Genomic DNA, 23,874 nt, shown 5'->3' with positions numbered 1-23,874 from the left:
TATGAAATATGTGTTATATGCAATGTATGGATTTGGGGTTGTTACAGTTGCAAACAAGGTTGTCAGGTTCTCAGGCATACACTCAACATACTGTCCTATTACCTGATGCTCCACCATGAGCGTTTGCAGGTGGTAACTGTATCTTTCCGGAAAGAAAGAAACAAACAACTGCATTCCATTCAACTGTAAGGCATGCCAAACTGTTTTTTGAGATTACATGGACCAAACACCTACTACATGAATTTGGCACTTCAGTTGCCCCACTGACGAAGCTATACTCTAAGTTGTCCTTGTATATTGTATCAACAATCGGAAAATGAAGAAAAAAACAGCCTATCTACATTACATACAGTCAAGAACAAGGTATTTCATGAGAGGTTGATTGCACCTGGTCTTTAAACATGTTACGGTACCACAACTCGTCCAGCATCGGTCCAACCATCATATACAGACCAAGTATCAGTTATGACATCCAAACCAAGCGTTTACGGAACCAACAATCAATTTTATATGTGGCAAGTTAAGCATGATAATCATCTATGCTCCACCTTAAGGAGTTAACAAACACAAACGAACCCACTATGTCACATTCAGAACTAGGGTCTTGGGGTAGGATGTATGAAGACCTATCCTTTACCCAAATAAGTAGAGCCATTGTTTTCGTGAACCACACTGGCTTGTGAGGAAGTGTTTGCGGGAAGGTTTTGGGGAAGACCAAAGTGCTTCCGAAAGTTTGTCAAAAAAGTTTGAAGAGTTTGACTAAGTAGGGCTTGGAACCAAAAAGGTAAATTACCAAGAGTTTTTTAAAAGAAGAGCTCATATTAATACACACCAAGGAAAAGGGTACACAAGAAGGTATAGGCTCAAGGCTCATCATATACTCCAGCACTTTAACCATAATATCTTATTCTTATTGCAACATAAAACTTTCAAGTTAGACGATCAAATTTTAAACATAGATGTGTTTGATGAAAATAAATAGTTGCACCTGGCACGGAGATATCTGCAACCTCGTCAAGAGCTTTACATACAGATGTAGCTGTCCCTTCCTCACATAATGCGTCATAAGCAGCAAAAAATGATGTTACAGAGTTCCTTGAAGAAACAAATAAACACATTGCGGTTATTATCATTTTATAATGCCATGGGCCTTCCACTAGATCCCAACTAATGAGCAATAAGTGAAGTATACTTAAACAAACACGTCACACAGCTATATCATATAAAGAGGGAAGCTCAGCTACAGATTGATGCAAAAAGGGAGCAGCAGCTGTAAAGATTTCCATGCTTAGATCTTACTATTTTGGCGCCATGCTGTTTATTGATGGTTTCTAAGCTTTATGTATAAATCTAACCCACCATCCTGTCAATCGTGCTTTTAAGGTTGACTGAAATGCGAAATGAGAAATGACAAGAAATATGATGCAATGATCTGAGATTACTATATCCAATTGCACAGCATAAATATCTATGTATCTAGACCAGAAATATGAAATACCTCCTCCATCGAAAGATATACAAGGCCAATTCATTTACCCATTTCATTTCACTTCTAATTTCCTTATTGCTGGGTCTCATGTTCTTCTTGTCCCCCATCCCAAAATATAATGGAAATGGGGCCACAAATTGAACATAAATAATTTGGCCCTAAGCCTTTCTCCCAAAAGGTTAAAGTTAAGAGAATCTGCATGAGTAAAATCAGCACAAGTCCTTATTGACGATATATTGTGCAGAATTGGAATTCATTTAACCTTGCATGGATTTTTTAATGAATTCGATAGGAAAAAAAAAGATACGATGAGGGAAATTTGATGAAAAATACATTCCATAATAGACTTGTTTGATTGGCTAAATGTGATGATTATAAGAACTTCATGATAATTAACTTACCATTAAGAGTTTCCAAAGAAAGAACCATGAAAAGAAGATGTCAATATTGCTTTAAGAGTTGGTAAAAAAAAAGTTCATTTAATTTGGAATGGAGTGAGCATATACGTTAGCTAGTTATGTATGTAACATAGAAGATGATCACCTTGTTAAAAACAACCAAATATGATTTGTAGGTAAGCGCCATTTTCTGCAAAATGCAATAATCTCTGGAGTGGAGTAGAACTTAGGCTTCCCGTAGCCCAATTCAGTGACAGCAGTCACAACAACTGCTCAAGGTAAGACATACAAGTGGCATAAGCACATTGTGGCAGAAAAAGCATATTCCAACCAACATTTACAAAAATAAAAATAAGAAGTAATAACATAAGCCTGGTACAAAATAATTTCTATCAAACACTATAATCTGCTTATGTATATTGAGCATCACCAACAAGCAATGAATGAAGTAAAAAAATGAAGTACGATATAACCATGTTAGAAAAAGGGATTGGACGATTTACGTATTTCTATATGATAATCTTATAAATGATAGTGTCTAAAGTCCTCCGAAAATAATGATGAAAATCAATCAGAACATATATTCCTGCACGTCTGACAAGTGCCAAGATAAAACATCTTTACCAATATGCCCAATAACAAAAAAACAGCAAGCAAACAATGGTAATACTTCCATAATGAATATATATATATATATATATCCAAAACCTCAAAACAATGTTGATGAATCTTAATATGTTAGAAAATTACAAACTAATACAATGCACCTCTGTAATAGTTGACAGCAAGAATCAGACTGCACCCTCGGCACAAGAAAAAAATTTCAAAAAAAAACAAATAGACCAGCTAATTCATATAAAATCCAGAAATTTAAATGCATCAAAAGTAAAGGAAACCCGACCATATATTATCAACATACAATATTTTTTACGACTTTCAAGTGTATACTTCCTTTGTTTAACAACCAAACACTATTCATGAACTGATATACATAGGGTTACATCGGTTTACTCTTACCATAATCTTCCCGAGGACGCTGCCCATGGTCTCCTAGAACAGCAGTCACCAATTCCATCGATATGCTCATGTGTTCTCGCTAGAAGAATGACATGTTCATAAAAAGGTTATTGAGCTAAAAAAGAGCAAGTAAAGAAAGTTAACACTAAATCTTTGACAACATAACACAATTAAACCCTGCTTTTCTATGAGAGCACATACACCATGGTATTCATGAAAGCAATGCTTTCAAACGAATAAGCTTATACCATGATAACCATAACACAGCACACATAACTTGAAGGCTTTAAGAAGAACGGATATGGTTCTCATTTAGCAGGAGGACACATTATGTCCATGTGAAGCATATATACTTAACCTACAAAATAATTTGTTGTCCAACTATAATTAGGGATCCTTTTGCTTCTCTTCTAACCCAACCAACTTAGGTGACAAAGATCGGAATTTTCAATTTAGTTATGCATATGGGGGATTAACTGTTAACTGCATGGCCAAGAATATTTCCCTATTATGCTAATATGTTGTCTTTTTCGCTTTGACATGTCAATTTATAGTGATACGTGGTTTTTTGGTTTGAACCGAACATTCTTATTCCATAACTCATAATAATTTTGGTGGCATAATCAACTGTATTGATGAATGCCTCTCTAGACACTGACTACCCGTCTACCAACAGATAACTTTTCCTTATCTGAGAAAATTATTAGAGAATTTCGTCCTGGGTAGACATGGAAAAAACATTAAGGAAAATTAAGGAATTACAATGTTGTGTCTTCAATCTACCACATATTCCGGAAGGAAGTAAACAAACAACCGACTCTTTTATATTGTTATCCATCAAATTATTATCAGAATTTTAACATGACAAGTACCTCAAGAAATGCATTGAACTCTGCTTGTTTTTTGCTGGCTTCAGTGCCCCATGACTCGAGAAATATTCTTCCAAGAACAAAAACTCCAACCGCAGTATAACTGCAGGACAAATACAAGATTTAATAAACAAAAAGCAAACAGCTAATCCAATCAAAAACTAACAGTGATATCATGCATCAGACAATGCCTTGTGAGAGACATAAGCTACTATCTAACAACCTAGTCCTGAAGACATCTTGTAGATTTATCATAATTGTTGTTGCTGAGAACCATCTTCTGTAGTTTTAATCCATGTAGAGCAATAATTATAAATTATTTGCTACAAATCTAGTCATTTGTTTTCTGAGAACATCAATGGACATTGGACAGTGGAAATCCAAGAACAGTGTACTTACAAGTGACGAATGTAAAAAATTACTTGTCTCAAACCACATTCTCCATATGACCTGTTTATAGTTCATTATTCTATCCTTATATTTGAACTTTAGATGTAAATCTCATGCTTAAAATGATGTAAATGTGTAGAAATGGTATCCTTGTCTATGTGAGGTATTAAGAGGTAGATCCAAAATCTTTCTTCACTAAATGTATCTCTGAAGCTTGAGTTGAGATTAATGTCTAAGTCTAACATGATAAGTAGATTGAAGATGCAGATAATATAAAATCAAAAAGAAAGAAAAGGATCTCAACATACACATTCCCAAAGCTGTTCTTTGCATATGCTCCACCCTCATGACCAGCATACATGAAAAGTGATCCAGAGTGTTTGAGTGACACCTAGTAACATAATGGAAGCATAGACATGCATAAAGGGGTGAAGAAGTTAATTGGAAAGTATCAATGAACATTATTAGCCATAAAAGCATGCCAAAGAAACATCATTAAGAAAGATTGTAGGCACACTGTACCTCCAATGTAGCAAGGCCTTTTGAGACCAGTTCAATCATCCTTATCCTAACCTGGAATCATACAAATATAAAGATTAATATGTATCAACATCAAAACTACTCATCTAAACCAAGTATTGGAAAACAAAACCGTTGTCAACTGCTTTTCGTAAACATGACATCGGGAATAATGTGCACATGGAACAAATTGCCAACCATGAAAGAACATATACATGTACTGATGATTGGTCTCTCACACAATACCAAAATGGCAATATACTTGTAATAATATGGATAGTGTGAACTATCAATTCCACCTGACACTAGTAACATTATAAGTTGAAAATATCGAAGCATACTCATTGGCTGTGTACATTGCTCAACATCATAATTATGATGAAGATTAAACAAGGGAAGTTACCTCTTATTTTCTTAGTGTGAGTATGTAGATACATCATAACATTGCACCAAAGGGACTTTGGCCTAGCGATACCTTGTAACCCAACCTTCTTAGAGGTCAAGGGTTTTTTGTAAGGGTGTCCAAGCTATGCCTGGACTAATCCCGGCAAATTGTGACTGCAAGAAATCAGCGCTGATAAACTTGGTGGCCAGAATTGTTGTGTACGCCTGGAATCAAACCTATTCCCTGTGCAGATGGGATATTCCACCGCATTCCCCAGGACCTCAACCACTATGCCAAAGCCCTTGTGGTTTAGAGGTCAAGGGTTTAAGTCTCGCCAACGGCGAGATGTGTTTGTGTGTGTGTGTGTTTAACTTGCCGTACATAAATATTATATACTTCAAAAAAATTAACAAGGGAAGTTACCTCTTGATCAGACTTCTCGTTTTCAAATTTAGGATAGAATGTTGCTCGTATTTTGGCAGTGGAGTATGTAAAATTATCTACAGTGAAATTCTCCAACAGATTTTGTCTAAACAACTTGCTCAAAGCAGCAGTTTGAGCTGCATTTTCCTGTCTGGTAGTTGCAGTAGTAGTAGTAGTTATTGCATCATCAGTTGTTGCACCAGACACCGTTCCATAAGACTTTGGTTTGAAGACATACTGTTTACCATGTAGATTAGCATTTTTTACTAGAGAACATCCAACTGAGACATGGGACTGTCCATTGCTTTGCCCATGAAGAGGTGCTATCTCATCCACACTGATACTCCCGAACTGTGGCACGGGAACGGGAGGCTGTGCATTGTTTTCAGCAATCCCAAGCCTATTAATTCCATTGGTGATAGACTCAGCAGAAGCTGCAGACTTAACCTCTGGTACATCAGAGGGCCCATCCATCTTGTCGCTGCCTGGCTTCTGAATCCACCTTTGTTCTGTCCTACCACCCCTTTTCTGGAATTATCAAATTGAGCCAATTAGTACCCTGATTCTAATATCAAGCCCACATGTATAATATGTGCCAAAAACTTAAAAACAAAACCATGCCGATTCATCTAAGAGTTGGGTTCTGCCGTTCTGGTGACTTGGTGAGAATGAAAGTTATGGTGAGAAGGTAAGAAGGAACCTCCACCCTTGGATCAATCCTAATCGAATAGAACCACTAGATCAATCAATTCCCTTCTAAATCACATTAATGGGTTGTTTCGGGATTGAAAGTGATCAAGGGTCCAAATCCGATCTTACACTTCTCACCTTGACTCCTATTCTCACACTATCCTTCGTCTCAATCTAATCTCTAAAATGTCATGATATGGAAAAGTGATCCACGCTGAGAAATTGATAAACCTCATACCAATTTTTCTAACCAGAAAAATAACCAACATAGACAACCCATACGCTAATCATTATGTTCTCCTCACCTGATCAATAAAAATTCAAATCTAACAAAAATTTACAGCAAAAACTTAGTCGGTAGCGTAACAGCTAAATTACACGAAGTGTAGGAGAGAATAAAAACAGAACACCAATCACGTCACTCTTTACAGAGAACAGTTCGATTGTTAATTAAGAAACAAATACATAATGATAGTATGATACGCTCTTTGAACATCTTATTAACTCGATCAAATGAAACCTAATAACTTTTCTTACAAAAGTCCGCAAACAAAATCAACCAAAAACAACACATAAACACGTCAATACACGAAATACCTGGTTATGCGGCATGATTGAGCTGAAATTTGAGATGTTAGAGATGACAATAAAGCTATGGCGATGAATGAATTGCCGAAAGTGGAGGCGAAAGAAGGTGAAGCTCTTTGAAGAAGTAATCGAAGGTGAAAACAGAGGAGAAGAAGAGAGTGTACGAGTAGAAGTGAAGGCGCGGCTGGATGCCGACATTCATGTGGAAATTAGGATGGAAGTGGTCACTGTGAGCTAGGTGTGGCAATCTTGTTTTTGTAGTTTATATTTTAGATTAAAAAAATAATATTAAATTAAAAAATCCATGTGACTAACAACCTCAATAAATAATATTGAGTTGGATACTATATTATTCGTCGTATCAATATAATAACCGGTTATCCGATTATTTAAGTGTTTAAAACTTTACATCTTATGTACTAAAATAAAAGTTTTTTAAAATACGTTACCTAAAATATGAATCAAGTTAAAGTACGTTTATTTTTTCATGCAATTTAGTCTTTTTATAAATTTCTTAAAATCAATAAATTTGATTATAATTTATAAATCATATTTAGTTCTTTTATAATTTATAGTTTTTCCTTGTAGATTTATTAAACCTTGACCAACCATGCCACACGAGTCCTGCCCCACCCCTCTCCATAGGTGGGGATTGTTGGGGACATGTAGGGCCATATGTGGGGGCAATGGGTGGTAGTTATGACGACTATAGTGGTAGGGTGGTGGTTAGTAGTGGGAGAGGGCGGGACGATGGGGTGCGTAGGGGTAGGTGGCGGGGTGGTAGTTGTGACGACGATAGTGGTGGAATAGTGGTCGGGTGGTTGGGTCATGGGAGTGGGTGGGTATGACGACAACAATAGTGCATAGGTGTTTAGTGGTAGGTTGGGGTAGGGTGCAGGTAAGTGGCGGTTGTGAAGGCGACAATAGTGGTGTGGGGGTTCGGTTATGAGCGAGGTGGGGGCGGCGAGGATGGGTAGTGGGGGTGGTAGTTGTGACGACAACAGTGGTGGGATGGTGGTCGGGTGGCTGAGAGTGGGTGGTATGACGGCGACAGTAGTGGCATGGTGGGAGTGGGGTGAGTGGCAATTACGACGAAAACAATAATTGTGTGGTGTGGGGTTAGATTAAGGGTGTGACAGTAACGGTAGTAGAGATATGCACTGAGTGACGGGGGTGGGTGTGATGACAATAGTAGTAGCATGGTGGTTAGTGGTGAAGTTGGGTGGGTGGCAGCAACAGTGGTGGTGGGGAGGGGGTTAGGGATGGGACATGACAAATAATAGCGACATGGTCGTGGTGGTTGGTGATGGATTTCAATTCCTCCAATCATGTCAATGAATGATGAATTCATTAATTTATGGAATTCATTGAATACAATATTTTGGTTATAGATTTCAAAGAAGATCATCAAAAACAAAACAACCCTATGGGAGAAACCCCGTATTTGACATAAATACATCAAATCCACCTTTTCTTATACATTTAATTTTGTTCAAAATTTTCAACTCTTCACCAATGTGAAATATCTCAAACTCAACCACAACTCACCAACACCTCAATACCCAATTCTCATTATGCCATCTCAAATACTCATGGTTCTTCTTTTAATATATATATGCACTATAAATAAAATAATTTGGCTTGTTTGGTTTCCAACCATGGTTATAGATTTCAAACAGGATCATCTGAAACAAGACAACCCTACGAGGCAAACCCCATTATTTGACACAAAGACATATAATCTACATTTCTTATACATTTCATTTTGTTTAAATCTTTCAACTCTTCACCAACGTGAGATATCTCAAATTCAACCACAATTCACCAGCACCTCAACACCCAATTCTCACGATGCCACCTCAAACACTCATGGTTCTTCTTTTAATATACATATAGATAGTTTCAAAGCTCGACCCGATCATGTATGCGAAAAATCCAAAATTTTAAGTTTTTATCAATTATAATACAAGTATTTTTAGATCTTCTTTTTCAAAAAAATTAAGCATATATTTAAAGTAGATTTCAGTATTAAATTTAAAAAATGGTATTTACAAAATTATCAATAACATTTTTGTGTAAAAAGAATAAGATAAAACATATATTTTTAAAAATCAGGCCGATCCCCGGACCAGACTGAAGACAAGTCCGATAGAACGAACACTCCAGATCTAACACCGGTTATAGGGTATTTAGCCAAAACCCCGCTACTCTACTCCGAAGGAAGCGATCGGGTCCAACCCTGCACAAGACTCATTTTTGTCTCTTCCGGACCAGGAATCGAGATCTGGACCAATTACCACGAGTTTTGTACATGAAAAACAGGATAGGTATTTTTGATCGAGATCTGGAACAATTACCACGAGTTTTAGGATTTTTAATCAAGACCGGGTTACCCGATTTTGAGGGAAGCAACTTGGTCCCGTCCCTTCCCAAGACCCTTTTCTATCTCTTCCGGACCAAGACCGATTATGGGGATCGGGCTTTGTACATAAAGAACGGGTCTAGTGTTATTGATTAGGATCGGGACCGATTACCATAGGTCCGATTCGAAAAGGTAAATCTCGGGTCGGGACGGATTTGATTTGGATCCGGCCCGAAAGATGGTCGGACCAAACGCTTTTGGGGCGAGGCCCGAACCGGTTGCTACCGAGTTTGGTTACTAGAGAAAGCACAAGCTTTTCCCGCCTTCATAGGTCACCCACTAATAACCACAGAGGTATGGCGAAAGGTGGGAATGAGAAAAATGGCCGATCGTCGGCAAATCAAACAAATCCTGAAGCAGAAGAACGGAAAAGACTCAGAAAACTCGCAATTTCAAAGAACTTACTCTCTGAATTTCCGGCGAAAGCTTCGTCACTGTCTCTAAACCCCTCCAAGACAGTGATTAAACATCACGGTAGAGACATACTCAGGAAATCAAACCGGAAGAATCGGTTTCTATTCTCATTTCCGGGGTTACTTGCTCCGGTTTCCGGCGGAAAGGTTGGCGAGCTCAAAGATCTCGGCTCCAAAAACCCTATTCTCTACCTCGATTTTCCCCAGGTTTATTTAGTTTTTTTGTTACAGTAATTTTCTTTCCGTTTATGCTTATGATATTAAACTGGATAGCTTTGGAGGTTGAATGTTGTGGGGGGTCTATGAGTCCTCGTGATCAGGTAGGAATTGGTAAATGTGAAAAATGTAATGCATAGTGAGGAGATGCTCTCGGGAAGTAACGATTCAATTGTATAACGAAGAGAAATCATCTAAATCCGTATTTGTTTATCCTGTTTTATGATCACTTTATGGCATGTATGTATGGTTATGATTTTGTGCCCATGATTTACCCTCCACTTGTAATTGATGTATTGATATGGAAAATGTCATGTTATCTTTGTCTTTCTGATGATTGCTTCTTGGTTGAGATCATTGGGATTTGTTTTAAAACCGCTGGGTCTTTGTGGCGACATGTGAGAATTCTTGGTCATGCAAAATTACTTGCTGTGCTAATCTTGACCAACTCATGTTTTGAGGTTGGTTTTATTCAGACTGAGTTTGTTTCTGCTTGATCATGATTTCATAGCTTGATCTTGGAAGCATACAACTTGGGTGAGTATTATATCGAGTTGGGTATTCTTGGGGATTCTTTAGATCAGTTTTGGCAGTGATACCTAGTTAGGTTTACTTTTGGCATTGCTTGGTGGTCAAGACCCTACAACTTGTTTTGGATTATGTTTTTTTGACACAGATGAGTGACTTACTTCAAAATGCATACTTTAGACTTGTTCCTAGAAGTATCAAACTCGTGTCCTCATTTACCAAGCCGGTGATGTTCAAGTTTAGGTCCATATGGATAGGAGCATGTAACTCTCTACGCTGGGTTGGGGTAGCTTAGTCATGTTCAATGTCTTCATAGATTAGGTCTTTTTGCTACCTCATTCAATCTTGGTTTTGACTTGGCTAAGGTAGCGTATCCATGAAAAGGCTTCCCAGCTTGTCTTATTTTGGGGTGCCCAGGAACATAATACTTTTAGATGGCTCTAAAGAAAGAACTACAGGAGCTGAAGTTGATTCAGATAGAGAAGGGTGGTCATCATGAATACGATTTGTGGACATGAACATGAGAAGTAAGTGAGCTTGTTTGATGGTTTGCCGTTAATGCTAAGCATTGTTGGCTGTTTCACACTCTTTCTCTGTGATATCTGAATATGAGAAGTAAATGAGCATTTTTAAGTTTTGAATATTATCTGAATTAAAGGGGAGGACGGAGATGATAGACTAATTATCCGATTAATGCTAGAAGTAGGTTTAATTAGGTTTTTGTATGCTCAACTGTCTAGCAGATGGGCAGATTTAATACATCACACATTCGGAGTTCTTTTTTGAAGTGATATTGTGTGTTTTTTTCCAGCTTGTTTGGCAAGTTTATTTCCATACAGGTGGGGATAATAGTTTGGACTTTGGTGTTGTGGTGGATATGTCTAAATCATGGTATGACTTGTACTCCTATCTTCTGTTTGTAGGGCCGGATGAAGTTGTTTGGGACTATTGTATATCCCAAGAACAGGTACTTGACGCTGCAGTTTTCTAAAGGTGGGAAGAACGTGATGTGTGAAGATTACTTCGATACCATGGTTAGTGGTTGTATATTTTTTTAATGCTGCTCCTCGAAATGATTTAAAGGTCTAGTATTTCTCTAACCCTCTTGAAACGTGTAAAAGTGTTTTACCTCATCTTTTTGAAGCTCTCCCCCCAGGTTTAAGTCATGGGCCTTCCTTTAAATATATAATATGCAATTTTTCATCTTTCCTTATTTTTGGAAGTATCAAAATCTTGCGCACTATGGTATCTGCATCCTGGTGTCATGGGAATTGTTTGTCTACGATTTTGGGAATGTGGTTAATCACCCCATCACACCCCCAAAGAACCACATCTCCAAAACTCCTTTAATTACGAGACCAGCAGACATCAAGACACAACAGTGAAAATCCACATCACCATCATATCAACTACCTTGTCAGTAACCTGTGCAGATTTGTAAACCTACATAGCGTTTGTAAACGCGTGACGGAGTGAGTCGCAGTGAAGCAACACCTGTTTGTTGGTGGCAAATGGTGAGCACTGGCAGCTTGGCTCTTCTGGTTTATTTGGTGGGTCCATCCAAGGTTGTAACAAGGAAAAATGGGGTTCTCTGAAGCTGTGTTTAGTCTATTAAACAAGACTACACTAATTATGTACAAAGTGGACCAATGGTTTGATTGAAGAGAAACCCTAAAAACTACTTAAAAGGTAAAGTACATAGTAGAATCACATAAGCATCTGATATATCAAACAATAATTCCTCAACCTCAATAGCAAAGAGATCGCCTAGAAACTTCAATTTTGAGTCAAGATGTAATAGGATATGATTTTCCAAGTGTATCCATCATTTTTGGGACTCCATCTGCATCCTGCTGTTGTTGGGGGCTAGATTTTTCAGCTTTAAGGTCATTCATTTAATAAACTATCATATTTCCAGTCATTTTCTTCTAATGTCGTTTTTCATCGGTGCTAGTAGTAATCTTTTTCTTCAATCCCCAAACAAGTGCTCTCTTTTCCTTTGGATGTTTCAAGTCAACTTATTTAGGGAAGTACTTTTGAGGTTGACATTTACCCAATTCTTTCTTTGTAGGTGGAGATTGTTATTAAAAATGTTTGTTGCATTTTTTCTCGCTATTGTGCAAACAGCATATTTAATAAGCATGCAGGTCTAATGAGGACCAATTATTGGGAATAAGGTTATATATATTATTCATCGTTCTACTTCTTCAGATTGTATTTTCTGATGCATGGTGGATTGGATCCAAGGAAGCGAATCCAGAAGAAATCCAACTCAGCTTTCCAGAAGACATGAATATGGTCAGTTCTCGTGTGAGATGATTATATTTATGAGCTTGTTGATATAATGATTTGTTGACATTAGTTATTCTTTTCCTTGTTCTTAAGAAAGCGTGTGTGAGTTTTGGTAGTTTAATCTTTCTTCTTGTTATTTATATCTTGTTCATGTTTACCTTCATCTTGTTAGGGTTATCCTTATCTTCAAAGCCTTTCTTGTACCTATTTAAAGGGGCTTCTTCTTACTATAATGAACACAATTCCTTTTTACCTACAGTTACATGGTATTAGAGCAGTCATCTCTTGGTAATCTCTTTGAGTAAATTAAAGAACGAAAATATTTAGCCCTTATTTTCATAGCCTTTCTTGTGGGTTTCCATCCTTAAGAATAAAGCAATTCTCTTTTAGCAACAATTTTGCAAATCAAATCTTGGACATAGTGTTGAGATATTTCTTCTTGGTGACAGGAACAGCAAAATGAGTATGATTTCAAAGGCGGTGCAGGTTCAACATGTGAAAGAATGCAAGGAGTAGACCAAATTAGAGCACATGAACCAGATCATGAATTTTCTGACAGTGAAAATGATCCAAACGATTTGATTCAAACAACTGCAACTAGGCACTCATCAAGGATTTCTGGAAAATCATTAAAGTACGTATCTTCGTTTTATTTTGAATAATTTTGTGTTTATGCAAATTATTACAGGGATGACAAGAGTTCTTGTAGAAGTAATGAATGACAATCATTTATGTTCCCCTAAAGCATATACTGATTATGCTGGAATGGTACATGCGAGCATAACAGGCAAAGATGTTTGAAAGACCTAGGAGGATTGAGCAAGTGTGCAATGCTGTATCATTAATCATGGTAGTCTTGTTAATTTTTATTGTCACTCAAATATAGTTAAGCTCATTTCTTACCATAATATAGACGTCTTTATTTAGTACTTACATGTAAATTGATGTAAGTGCATCAAAGTTGGAATCTAAGAGCTAGAGTTGGTTGGATATTTTAAGAATTGCATAGAATGTCATGATATTGCTCATGACTGAGTCTGAAAGCTTACAGATTTATCTAAAAATGCAGAAAACTCAAGATTTCACAGCCCTATGGTCAAAAGTTAGAGTAAAATTGCCACCTTTCACCATTGTTTTTGAAAGATGAATGGTGTAATTATATGAAGAGAGAATCCGTAATAGCTCACATGTTTTTCCTTCAAAGGAAGTGATTCACAATCATCTATTAATGGTAAAATTGATGATTCCTATAGATTTGACCAATCATATATCGAGAATCTCTCAAGCTCCGTTACCGGCCTTTCTTTGGTGTTGTTGTGGTGGCTTCAAGATGGTCGGAACTAGGGACAAAGGCTTTTCTTTAGTTTCAATTTCGACGACATTGCAAGTGTCATGTTTCTGTTTGGAATTAGCTTTTGTTCTATCATGATGAAGATTGCATTAGATTTTTGGTCTCACTTATTGTCAAGGAGTTCCTTCAGCTATTTGAGTCTCTAACCATTGTTTTTGGACCAACGTCAAGTAAACGAGGGTTGTCGCTGCTGGAATCAGGGGGTTTTATCGGTTCAATTCATTCTCTCAAAACCAATCACCTCTGAACTATGATGGTTTTGGCTTTATCCCTCTTTATTTTTGCCCTTCTACCTTGTCTTGACGAGGTTTTAGTCGTCTCTAGAGTTGCTATGAAGGTGTCGAGTGGAAACAATTGCAGGTTCTCGGCTTCAATGGTTCAATGACAAGGCAGTGGCTGACTGGTTGGGACATTTTTTTTTTCTGTCATCTGTCATTTGTTCATCTAAAAGGGTTTAAGGTTCAAGTTCTCAATCAGTCTTAGTTGCAAGGATCAAGCTTTATCATCTTGGAAGGGTAGTTGTTAAAGTCCTTACTTGAACTATTAAAGGCTGTTTTTTTATCGTTGTGGCAGTTTTTCAATTGTGCAAGGTTGGGAGGTCTAAGGTTTGACAATCAGTTGTATGTTTTAATTTGAAAGCAGCTTGTTTTTTCATCAAGCATTTGTATCTTTAAACTTCGATTTCTTGAATTCCCCACATCAATCCGAGTTCATTTTTTGCCCAAAAAAATCTGCAGCAACGACCAAATCTACCACTATTTTTACATGTAGAAAGGCGTTTGAGTTAATACACATTCTTTCTTCTTATAATTACACTCTTCCAAAACAAGAAACATGATAACTTTATATTTTTCATTAGAAGTCATCTTATCTACTATATAACATACTTCACATGAGTGGTATCATAGTATGTTAGGCTAGGAAACAGGATGACTTATCCAATCTTAGTTGAAAGTATCATATAATATAGCTTGCTCTTATTTCTTTTCTTTGCTCTCCTTCTTCTTGGCCATTTTCAAATTTCATTCATCCCCTAACAGCAAATGGTATCTTGAAGTTGCATCTTTGCTCATATTTACTAAGGATCTTTCCTGGCATAGGGCTGCAGTATCTTCTTCTGCAGACGATGCATTTGATTTGGATGTTAAGACCAAATCTTCTGATGGGGAAGAAAATGAAATTGGTGGAAGTACAATCAGGTATCTAACTTCTGAAAACATTTGGATTCTTAAGCTACTCATTTGAAATCTTAGATTAGTCGATAGAGAGCCAAACAATTGCACCTAGTTTCAACTTATTCGTCTTACTTGATCTTAGGGGCCATTTACCAAACACTTACCCAGGTAAGCGCTTACCAACTACCAAGTCACATTACCTTACTGGATGAATATGGTAAGGACCAAAAATCTTACCCGGTAAGAACGAAATTAGGACCAAGAGTCTTACCCGGTAAGTGAGGGCGATGACTCTTACCACGGTAAGCGCCTTACCGGGTAAATTGTTGCATACGGTGCCGTTTTGGTGGACTAAAATCTTACCCGGTAAGTAAATGACAGTGTTAAATTTTACCGGTAAGTACTTATCGATTAAGTGTTTGATAAAAGGCCCCTTAGTGTTTAAGTGACAATTGACATTTAGTTATTTACATAAATTATTTCATGTAGACTTTAGCAACAAAATTCTTGCTCCAATCTCATTTTTAAATCTGTTATGAGGTGTCGGCTGATTTGTTTTTTTACAATAGATGGAGACTGAACTTTTGCTATGTTCCACAGTGGCGGTAAGGATGCTATTGAAACAGAAGTTACTAAAGTTTCTGAACAACTTTCAGAAATTAGTACATCGGCAATAAAATTGAAGGAGGTTTCTCATAGTAATCACGGTTCTCTTGTTCAGGCCACTATATCTACATTATTCAAGAAAAAAGAGGAAAAGGTCCAGCTTTAAACCATGAAATCTTATTACTCACTCCATCCCGTAGTAATCAGTATCTGCAAGAATTATGATATTTGACTCTGTGCAAGATTAAATAGAAGCATTTAACCTGTCTGTAAATGTCCCAAATACTTATCAAGAAATTTCAACATTAATTTAAGTAAATCTAGTCAACCGGAATGACTCATAACTACTATCGCAATGACTACTAGAGGGCAAATACATGATTTAACTTGGAATTTTTCCGGAAAGGGAAATTCAGTAATTCTTGTGGGTTGTCCTGAAAAGGAAAATATTGCAATTTTTCTGGTACATGATAAAGGAATTCAGTCACTAAATTACAAAGCACCCATTTATCCGTTTCCAACTATACCCTTCAGACAAAGTTCATGTTTAGTGAAATAAAGGTATTCTTGTGGGCCATATCTGAAAGGAGCATAATTATCTTGAATACCTCTCAAAATGGGAAGTAGCATGCGTACTGGGCAAGAAGGGAACGTTTAATTGCAAAAATGCCTCACTTTTGTAATTAAGTGCCATAATGGGAAAACTCATACTTGGGGGTTGTTTGGTTGGTTTTTCATTAAGGGCTGTATGGATAAAGTTGTTTGTGTGGATTAATCTATCTGTATAGATTGGGAAGGTTTTTGTTTGGAAGGGTTTTTCCATAGATGGAATGAGCATGTTTTTTATTGGGAAGGGAAAGTTTAGAAATAACTTGGTTTTCTGAAGCTCCCCCTAGAAGCTTACTGAATAAGCCACTTTCTATATCGTTAAGCCACTACCAAACAGTCATGTATAGCTGACCAAGTAAGTTGTGAGTACCATTAAGCTCATTAAGCTACTAACAAACAGGCCTTTATACTGCTGCTTCATATGCATAGAAGAAACAAACAGAGGTGTATTCATTTATTCCCATAATAAACCAAACCAATCCAATTGGACCTAGTGAATACCATGCAACGTGGGGTCTGGGAAGGGTAATATCATATGGTCTTTTAGAAAATTATTATTGGTGGCCTCTACTGTAAATCATATGGACAATTCTTGACTGTATTGACCGAACTAGAGGTTCCAGATCAAGCTTTATCCACTTTGATGTAGGATGGTATGCTATTAAGTTTCACAGTGAGTGAGAAGCAGAAGAATATGAAAGGCAAGAGAGAATGCTTATCCTCACAAGACCTTGGCTGAGATCCAAACTCTCCCAAAACAATCATAAATGCTTTATATTCTTGATGAGGATGATCAACATGTAAATGTATATGTGTGCATGTGTAAGAAGACATTTTGGAATAGGAAATTATAGGACTAGGAACACTTAGGGGCTGTTTGGTTGGTTTTCCATTAAGTTCTGTATGGATAAAGCTGTCTATTTGGATTGATCTATTGGTATATAGGAAGGTTTTTGTTTGGGAGGGTTTTTTATAGATGGAATCATGGAAGGAGCTTGTTTTTTAATTGGGAGTGACAGGTTGGAAAAAAACTTGGCTTTCTGCATAAAGCTCCCCGTATAGCTGACCTAATAAGTTGTGCTTCCCATTAAGCTACTTTTTATATCATTAAGCCACTACCAAGCAGTCATGTATAGCTGACCTAATAAGTTGTGCTTCCCATTAAGCTCATTAAACTGCTTACAAACATCCCTTATTATACTCTAAGAAATACATCCAAGGATAAAGATATACAGGTAATGGGTGTCTGATAGCTGTAGATCTCCTTAAATCTATTTAACCAATGCTAGAATCTAAAATCCACAATTATTGAGAAAAGTAAATATATGTTTAGCTTTGTGTAACAGTATGATTTGAATATAATATTTGCCTAAGCTCGCTACTGTTGCCAAGTCCCCAACATTAAGCATCCACTTATACATTGTCAAACTTGCTTGAATATGGGTAACCCCTTTGGTATTCAATGTGTAATCGTATATAAACAACACATCCCTATGATCCTTATGCATTCAGCACTTGGTCATCTCATACAAACTATTTTCGATCAATATTTCCACCGTATCTTTCTGAATAGTTTCCTGTGTACTTACCCCTAGATCAAATGTTAATTGCCAATGACTTGTTCTAATAAACTTACGATGTTTACAGATGGCAATAAACACATCAACACCCCCAACATCATCAAAAGGTTTCTTTGCTCTATACTTTTAACAACATTAAATTGGTCACAACATGAATCGCTAAAAATTATCAGTTTATTCTAGTTTCTAGAAAAAGATTGCAGGAGCCACGATCAGAAGAGAAGGTTGATCAAAGTAAAGTGAGAACCACTTCTCTCTCTCTCTCTCTCTCTTCACATCTTATGTATCTCCTAATAATCTCTTTGTGTTTAGATGTAATTGAAATGAGCCAGCAATGTTTTTGCAGGTAAGCGGAGCAAGGCAAAAGGGAAAAGCACTTGAAGAAAGAAAAATTGGTCTCTTCTTTCTTCCGCCCTCCATCTCCCCCTATCTCTTAGGGTTGATCATTTGCAGGCCTCGGTCGGGTCTAACCTAATTTTCTTGTCTAACGGGCCTAATATGGCAAACCCAAGGCCTTTTTACAGGCTTGAAAACTTGTCCATACCCACCCTAATAAACGGGCCGGGTTGCCCATGGGCTAACGGACCTAGAATCTTCTAATATTTTTAAGAAAACAAAACTTATATAAATCACAAGTTATGTAAAAGAATTCAAAATACATAACAAGTTTTCCAACTTAAAGTCAGATGTAAACACATAACAATGTACATAATTTAGAAAAAAAATTGTTTCGCAATATACAAAGTACTGATAAAGGAAATGACCAAATGACATAATAAGGAATTGATCTATTGAGCTAAGTATGTTTTTTACTTTTTAAATTTTCAAAGAGTGCTATTATTATGAGTCATAATTAAGGGGGAATTGATAAGTATCAAGAATTTTCAATTCTATTTGTAAATTATAATTATAGAAGTTTATTATTGTAAAAATATTAACGGGCCGGGCATGCCTGGCGGGCCTGCTCAATTTCTTTTCCATCGCTCATGCTCACCCATTAACTTTAACAAGTTAGTCCGGGCCCGCCTAATTTTTCTAGAATGGTAATCCAAGCTCGCTTTTCTAGCGGGCCGGATAGGGCGGTTTAGCAGGTCATGTCGCCCGTGAACAACTCTCTCATAAGAAACTCTTTATTGTTGTCTTTTGTGAATATTATATCATGTCTCAGATTTCTAGATATCCCGCCTTTATAAACAAGTATCTTTTGACGAATACCAAGCACAAATGGAGAGGAGATTCACTAATAAAGATATGGATTACACCTTGTAAGCTGAAAAGTTTTGTTTTATAATCAAGTACCATAACATATAATTCTTAAACAAGGGACCATGAAGTAGAGAATGATTTAAAGAAGCTAAATGAATGTCCTATAAAATTCTTTAGACTCTTCAAATTAAATATAAAGGTCACTATCAATATATTTGTGCTAGAAGTTTGTAACTTCTCAGTATCTCGGTGGTCGGAAAAATTGAACTCTAGGAAAGGGTCAACTGCGGCATTGGTGCATTGCAGAAATGAGGTGGTAGCTCTTTTTGGAGTCAGTGATGATCGCTATGTAACAATCACTTGGATAGAAAAGTAGATTTGTGAGCCCCTTATAAGCTCAAAGTTGTGGGCTACCAGTAACTTCCAGTCTTCCACCATGGTTTTAAGTTGAATTCGAAGTTATTGGGCCCGCCCGCTGCTTTGAGCTTGGGGTGTTACACGCTACGCTAACCCTTTGGGGTTTAAAGTTTACCTACTTAAAGGGACTAATGGAGACATAATGACAGACATATATGTAACTAGCAATAGCAAATACCAAAAATGAATTCCTGATAAATAATGGAATGAGGCATGTTTTAAAAATCGTTTTGAGGCATACGCCTCGAGGCAGACCAAAACCTGAGGCATCACCTCTTTGGACCCTGGACGAGGCTTACGCGTTGGTTCGGTGAGGTGTGAGGCAGTGTTGAGGCGTACGCCTTAGATGATATGCTTTGGTAATGGTTTTTTTGGCTTTTAAATAAGCTTTATGGCAGTAGTAGTACTTCTCTTTATAGTACAAGTGTCCTTTTTCATTTTAAAAAACCAATGACCCCAATGTTTACTTTTAATATTTTAAAACCCAAAAAGCTAGTACTTTCTCCTCTCAATGGGGAAAGTGTGGTTTGATCTTCCTCTTCCTCCAAGCAACCATGTTTTCCGCATCCTCTCAGCCTATATCACAGTTTCACTCTTTTCTCTATCAAAAACCACTAAACCAGTGCCCATAGTAATTTAGTATTATATATTGTATATAAATGTGTGTATATATATATATATATATTTGTGTAGTATATGTACATATGCTGGTGTATATATATTTCTGCCTCGGATTGCCTCGAGGCTTACGCTTCGCCTCGTTGAGGGAAAACACCTTGAGGTCCGATTCCACCTTTTAAAACCTTGGAATGAAGGAGTCTAGATTTTTCAAAACTTGTTTATGTACTTTGTTGACTGCTATTTGTAGATGTTCATCGTTCTAATTTATTGGTATGTTTCTCTCGCTTGTAGCTACAAGATCTACCCCAAGGAAGAAACAGCCTAAGGTATTCTTATTTGAGTACTTATAATGATTACTTGCCTGAAATCATTATCTTTCTTATTGAACTTCTTTCACTTGATTTATCATTCTGGATTTTAGCATTTGAAACACTGAATGTCATTGCTATTGTTGTTGGTAGCACCTGGCCTTTTGTGGAGGTTGCATGGAAATTCTTGTGAATATATTTTCTTTATCTTTTTGCTACTTAAGCTTTGTTTTATTATTTCTGCTTTTGTTTTCAGTTTCATCTGTTTATTACGGAGTGTTCTTCCCAACCTTTGCTATTATGTACTAGAACTAAAAGATTTTATCAATCACTTGTATATACTCTCATAATCACCTCTTTTGTCTAATTTTAATAAAATAAACCAACATAAATCACTAATATAATGTTGAGATGATTAGTATTCTCTGTCAAGTTCTTTTTCATGTTCTCTTGTCCCAAATTGATCATATTTCTCTCTCTCTCTCTCTCTCTATATATATATATATAATTGTTCTCGGGTTCAAAATAGAACAATGACCAAATAAGAGAATACAAAAAGGGCCAAATCATGTGTAAAATCACATGTGATTAAGTGTGACCTAATTCGCGGGCCAAGTAGCTCGTACACCCTTGCATTGACCATTTTTTGTAATCCCATGTGATTTCAATGCAAAATCACACATTATTTGTCCTTTCTCATGTTCTCTTATTTTGACCCTGTTCTCGTTTGATCCTCCCTCTGTGTGTGTGTGTGTGTATATATATATATATATGTATAATCACGTGTAAAATCACATGTGATTAAGCGTGACCTAATTCGCCGGCCAAGTAGCCCGTACACCCTTGCATTAACCATTTGTAATCACATGTGATTTCAATGCAAAATCACACATTATTTGTCCTTTCTCATGTTCTCTTATTTTGACCTGTTCTCGTTTGATCCTCCCTCTCTCTGTGTGTATATATAGACACACACACACGAAGGATCGTGTGAGAATAGGAGTTAAAGTGAGAAGTGTAAGAAGGGATTTGGACCCTTGGATCACTTTTAATCCCAAAACAATCCATGAATTGCGCTTTAGAAGGAATTTATCTAGTATATCTCATTAGTGGTGATCTAGTGGTTCTTTTCTATTAGAATTGATTCAAGGGTGGAGATCCGTTCTTACTCTTCTCACCATAACTTTCATTCTCACCAGAACCCAACCCTGTATATACATATAGTTAGTGGGAGGTTCAAATAAGAAGGCTAAATATCATGAGAAGGTAAGAAGGGTAGGTTCATATGTGAATCACCGAAAAAATCCATTTGAAGATGCATGTGTGAACCAGTATGAATAATTATAACGTTGGTTCACATATGCTTTTTCAAATAGATTTTTTCCCGATTTTTTCAATGATTCACATATGAAACCTTTCCTTCTTACCTTCTCATAATATTTAGCCTTCTTATTTGCAACGTCCCCTATATATAATTGGTAAATATACTACTTGAGTATGTAGTTGAGTAGGCTGTAAAAATATAGTGATGTTGTTACCTAATTTGCCCATAAACTTTCTATATCTTCCCCTTAGTTGCTTAAATGCAATATTTCTATTCTGTTTGACAAAGTGTTTATATCCTTAGGTTTCTGATGACGAAATCGAAGACATATCAGATCCATCACAGGTAAGATTTGCTGCTAATTAGAAATTATAACATCCAGAATTTCTAATTAATGTGGATTTTGCTTAATCGTTCCATGATCAGATCTGAAATCTGATTATTTCATGCCTTAACACATCATTTTCATGCATTGCTTGTATGCTGTTACATTGGATTTATTAGCGTATCTTCGGGGCCGTTTACCCAATGCTTACCGGGTAAGTGCTTACCAGCAAAAGTCACCATCCTCACTTATCTTATCAGGTATCATTCTCGGCTATCAAATGGGATTTTGTTGGTAAGTGTCTTTTATCCATTAAGCGTTTACGAGGTAAGAGTCTTTTTCCTCACTTACCCTGTATCCAGTAAGCGCTTGGTAAACAGCCCCTTAGTACTAAATGTCGGCCCTTATTTGATGAAATAATATGTATAAACACTGAGAAGCAAGGATACTAGTATCGGATGTGCGTGTGATATACCGTTTCAAGTTTCATGTATACGTGATAATGCAATTTGTGTGATTGCAATGCATATTTAGTGCTCCCTCCATTCCAAAATAAACGTCCAAATTGAAAAAAAAAGGCACATATTTTTAAAAAATGTGTATACACTTTTGAATTAACTAAAAGACAATTTTACCCTAAAAAATTGAGGGAGTAATGAATTTCTCAACGTAATAATCAAGGGTAGAATTGGAAAGTATGCACTTTTGGGAGTGGACACTTATTTTGGAACAAACTAAAATAAAAATATAATACTTATTTTGGGATGGAGAGAGTTTTAAAATTTGCCAGTACTTCCCAACTTGCCGTAACTTGTCATGTTTGTTTCTTGAGCAATTGGCAAACATTGAGTTCATTCTCTTCCCGCCATGCTTTATTTACGGTTTGCTTCGTATTTGAAGATGTAAAGCAACAGTATGTATTTTTGGTCAAATTTGTTCTAATTTTTTGGATTCAACTCATTTCCATCATATATCAAACCATGTGTGCAGGACTCAAGTGATGAAGAGTGGGGTGCTTGATATATTAAGTTCCCTTCTAGAAGAGATTTCTCGAGCTGACAGACTCGAATAAACCGTCAACGAAATTCTTGTATCTGCTATTCATTCGGAATCCATCTGAAAAAGAAACCCGTTTTCTAGAGTGCTCGTGAATCTATCAGGAAAGCTTTTCGATGTTTAGGATAGGAGTCGAGAGCAACGGACGAAACTGTATGTGTATGTTTCTCTTGTGCACGACTTAAATGATACCGAAACCGTGGCGCAAGAAGTGTTTTTCATGTGTTTGATGTATGTCTTTGTTTTTGTCGGGTTTTTTAATTAGTTTTTGACGTTCTGCTTTAAAATATATGTGATCGATTGTATACGACCGAGCGGCTCTTTTGCAGTTAATCAATGACGTGGAATTGCCTATTGAAATTCTTTCAAAGCACCTAAATCGGGAATGATCGGGCCCGATCATTGTCGGTTCTTTTACAAGCGGTCCTAGTCGTATTTGGTCCGGGTCTTTAATGGGTTCCTCTCGAAAAGAATCGTAACCATAAAACTCGATACAAGTATTGCTTACGAGAGATAGATGATTTATTATTATTTCCATCGATAACGATATTTGAATTTATATGTTTAGGATAGAGAAATAATATTTTCTTAAATGGCAAATTGCATGAAAAGATAATGTACTATAACTTGATTCATATTTTGGGTAACAGAGTATTT

General features: G+C 36.7%; 2 protein-coding genes across 6 annotated transcripts in view; one reads left to right on the top strand and one right to left on the bottom strand.

Moving 5' to 3' along the window:
• LOC112509942 (tRNA ligase 1) overlaps window positions 1-6,966 on the bottom strand; it is a 23,670-nt gene extending 16,704 nt beyond the window's left edge. For 3 of the 5 annotated variants that reach the window (XM_025115164.1, XM_025115162.1, XM_025115163.1), the window contains exons 1-8: window positions 6,778-6,966; window positions 5,491-6,018; window positions 4,686-4,736; window positions 4,472-4,554; window positions 3,777-3,876; window positions 2,905-2,983; window positions 2,033-2,156; window positions 989-1,095 (exon numbers count right to left, since the gene is read on the bottom strand). In XM_025115164.1, coding sequence (XP_024970932.1) covers window positions 989-1,095; window positions 2,033-2,156; window positions 2,905-2,983; window positions 3,777-3,876; window positions 4,472-4,554; window positions 4,686-4,736; window positions 5,491-6,018; window positions 6,778-6,966 — 1,261 coding nt within the window. Of the gene's footprint in view, window positions 1-988; window positions 1,096-2,032; window positions 2,157-2,904; window positions 2,984-3,776; window positions 3,877-4,471; window positions 4,555-4,685; window positions 4,737-5,085; window positions 5,241-5,490; window positions 6,019-6,777 lie in introns of those variants that run through there. The other 2 variants (XM_025115165.1, XM_025115166.1) reach the window with 2 other exon arrangements.
• A 2,491-nt stretch (window positions 6,967-9,457) lies between these two features.
• On the top strand, window positions 9,458-23,469 carry LOC112509862 (DNA-binding protein RHL1). The gene is made up of 12 exons (XM_025115056.1): window positions 9,458-9,810; window positions 11,271-11,381; window positions 12,559-12,645; window positions 13,089-13,273; window positions 15,091-15,189; window positions 15,766-15,925; window positions 18,028-18,067; window positions 18,144-18,199; window positions 18,307-18,355; window positions 20,496-20,530; window positions 22,140-22,181; window positions 23,152-23,469. Exons 1-12 carry the CDS (start codon window positions 9,487-9,489, stop codon window positions 23,179-23,181), a joined length of 1,218 nt encoding a protein of 405 aa, XP_024970824.1. The 5' UTR covers window positions 9,458-9,486; the 3' UTR covers window positions 23,182-23,469.
• The last annotated feature ends 405 nt before the right edge of the window (window positions 23,470-23,874 follow it).

Source organism: Cynara cardunculus, assembly GCF_001531365.2.
Source record: "Cynara cardunculus var. scolymus isolate 2C chromosome LG 3, CcrdV1, whole genome shotgun sequence".
Taxonomy (NCBI): domain Eukaryota; kingdom Viridiplantae; phylum Streptophyta; class Magnoliopsida; order Asterales; family Asteraceae; genus Cynara; species Cynara cardunculus.
The sequence above is the reverse complement of the archived record's forward strand: the minus strand, read 5'-3'. Positions and strand labels throughout refer to the sequence as shown.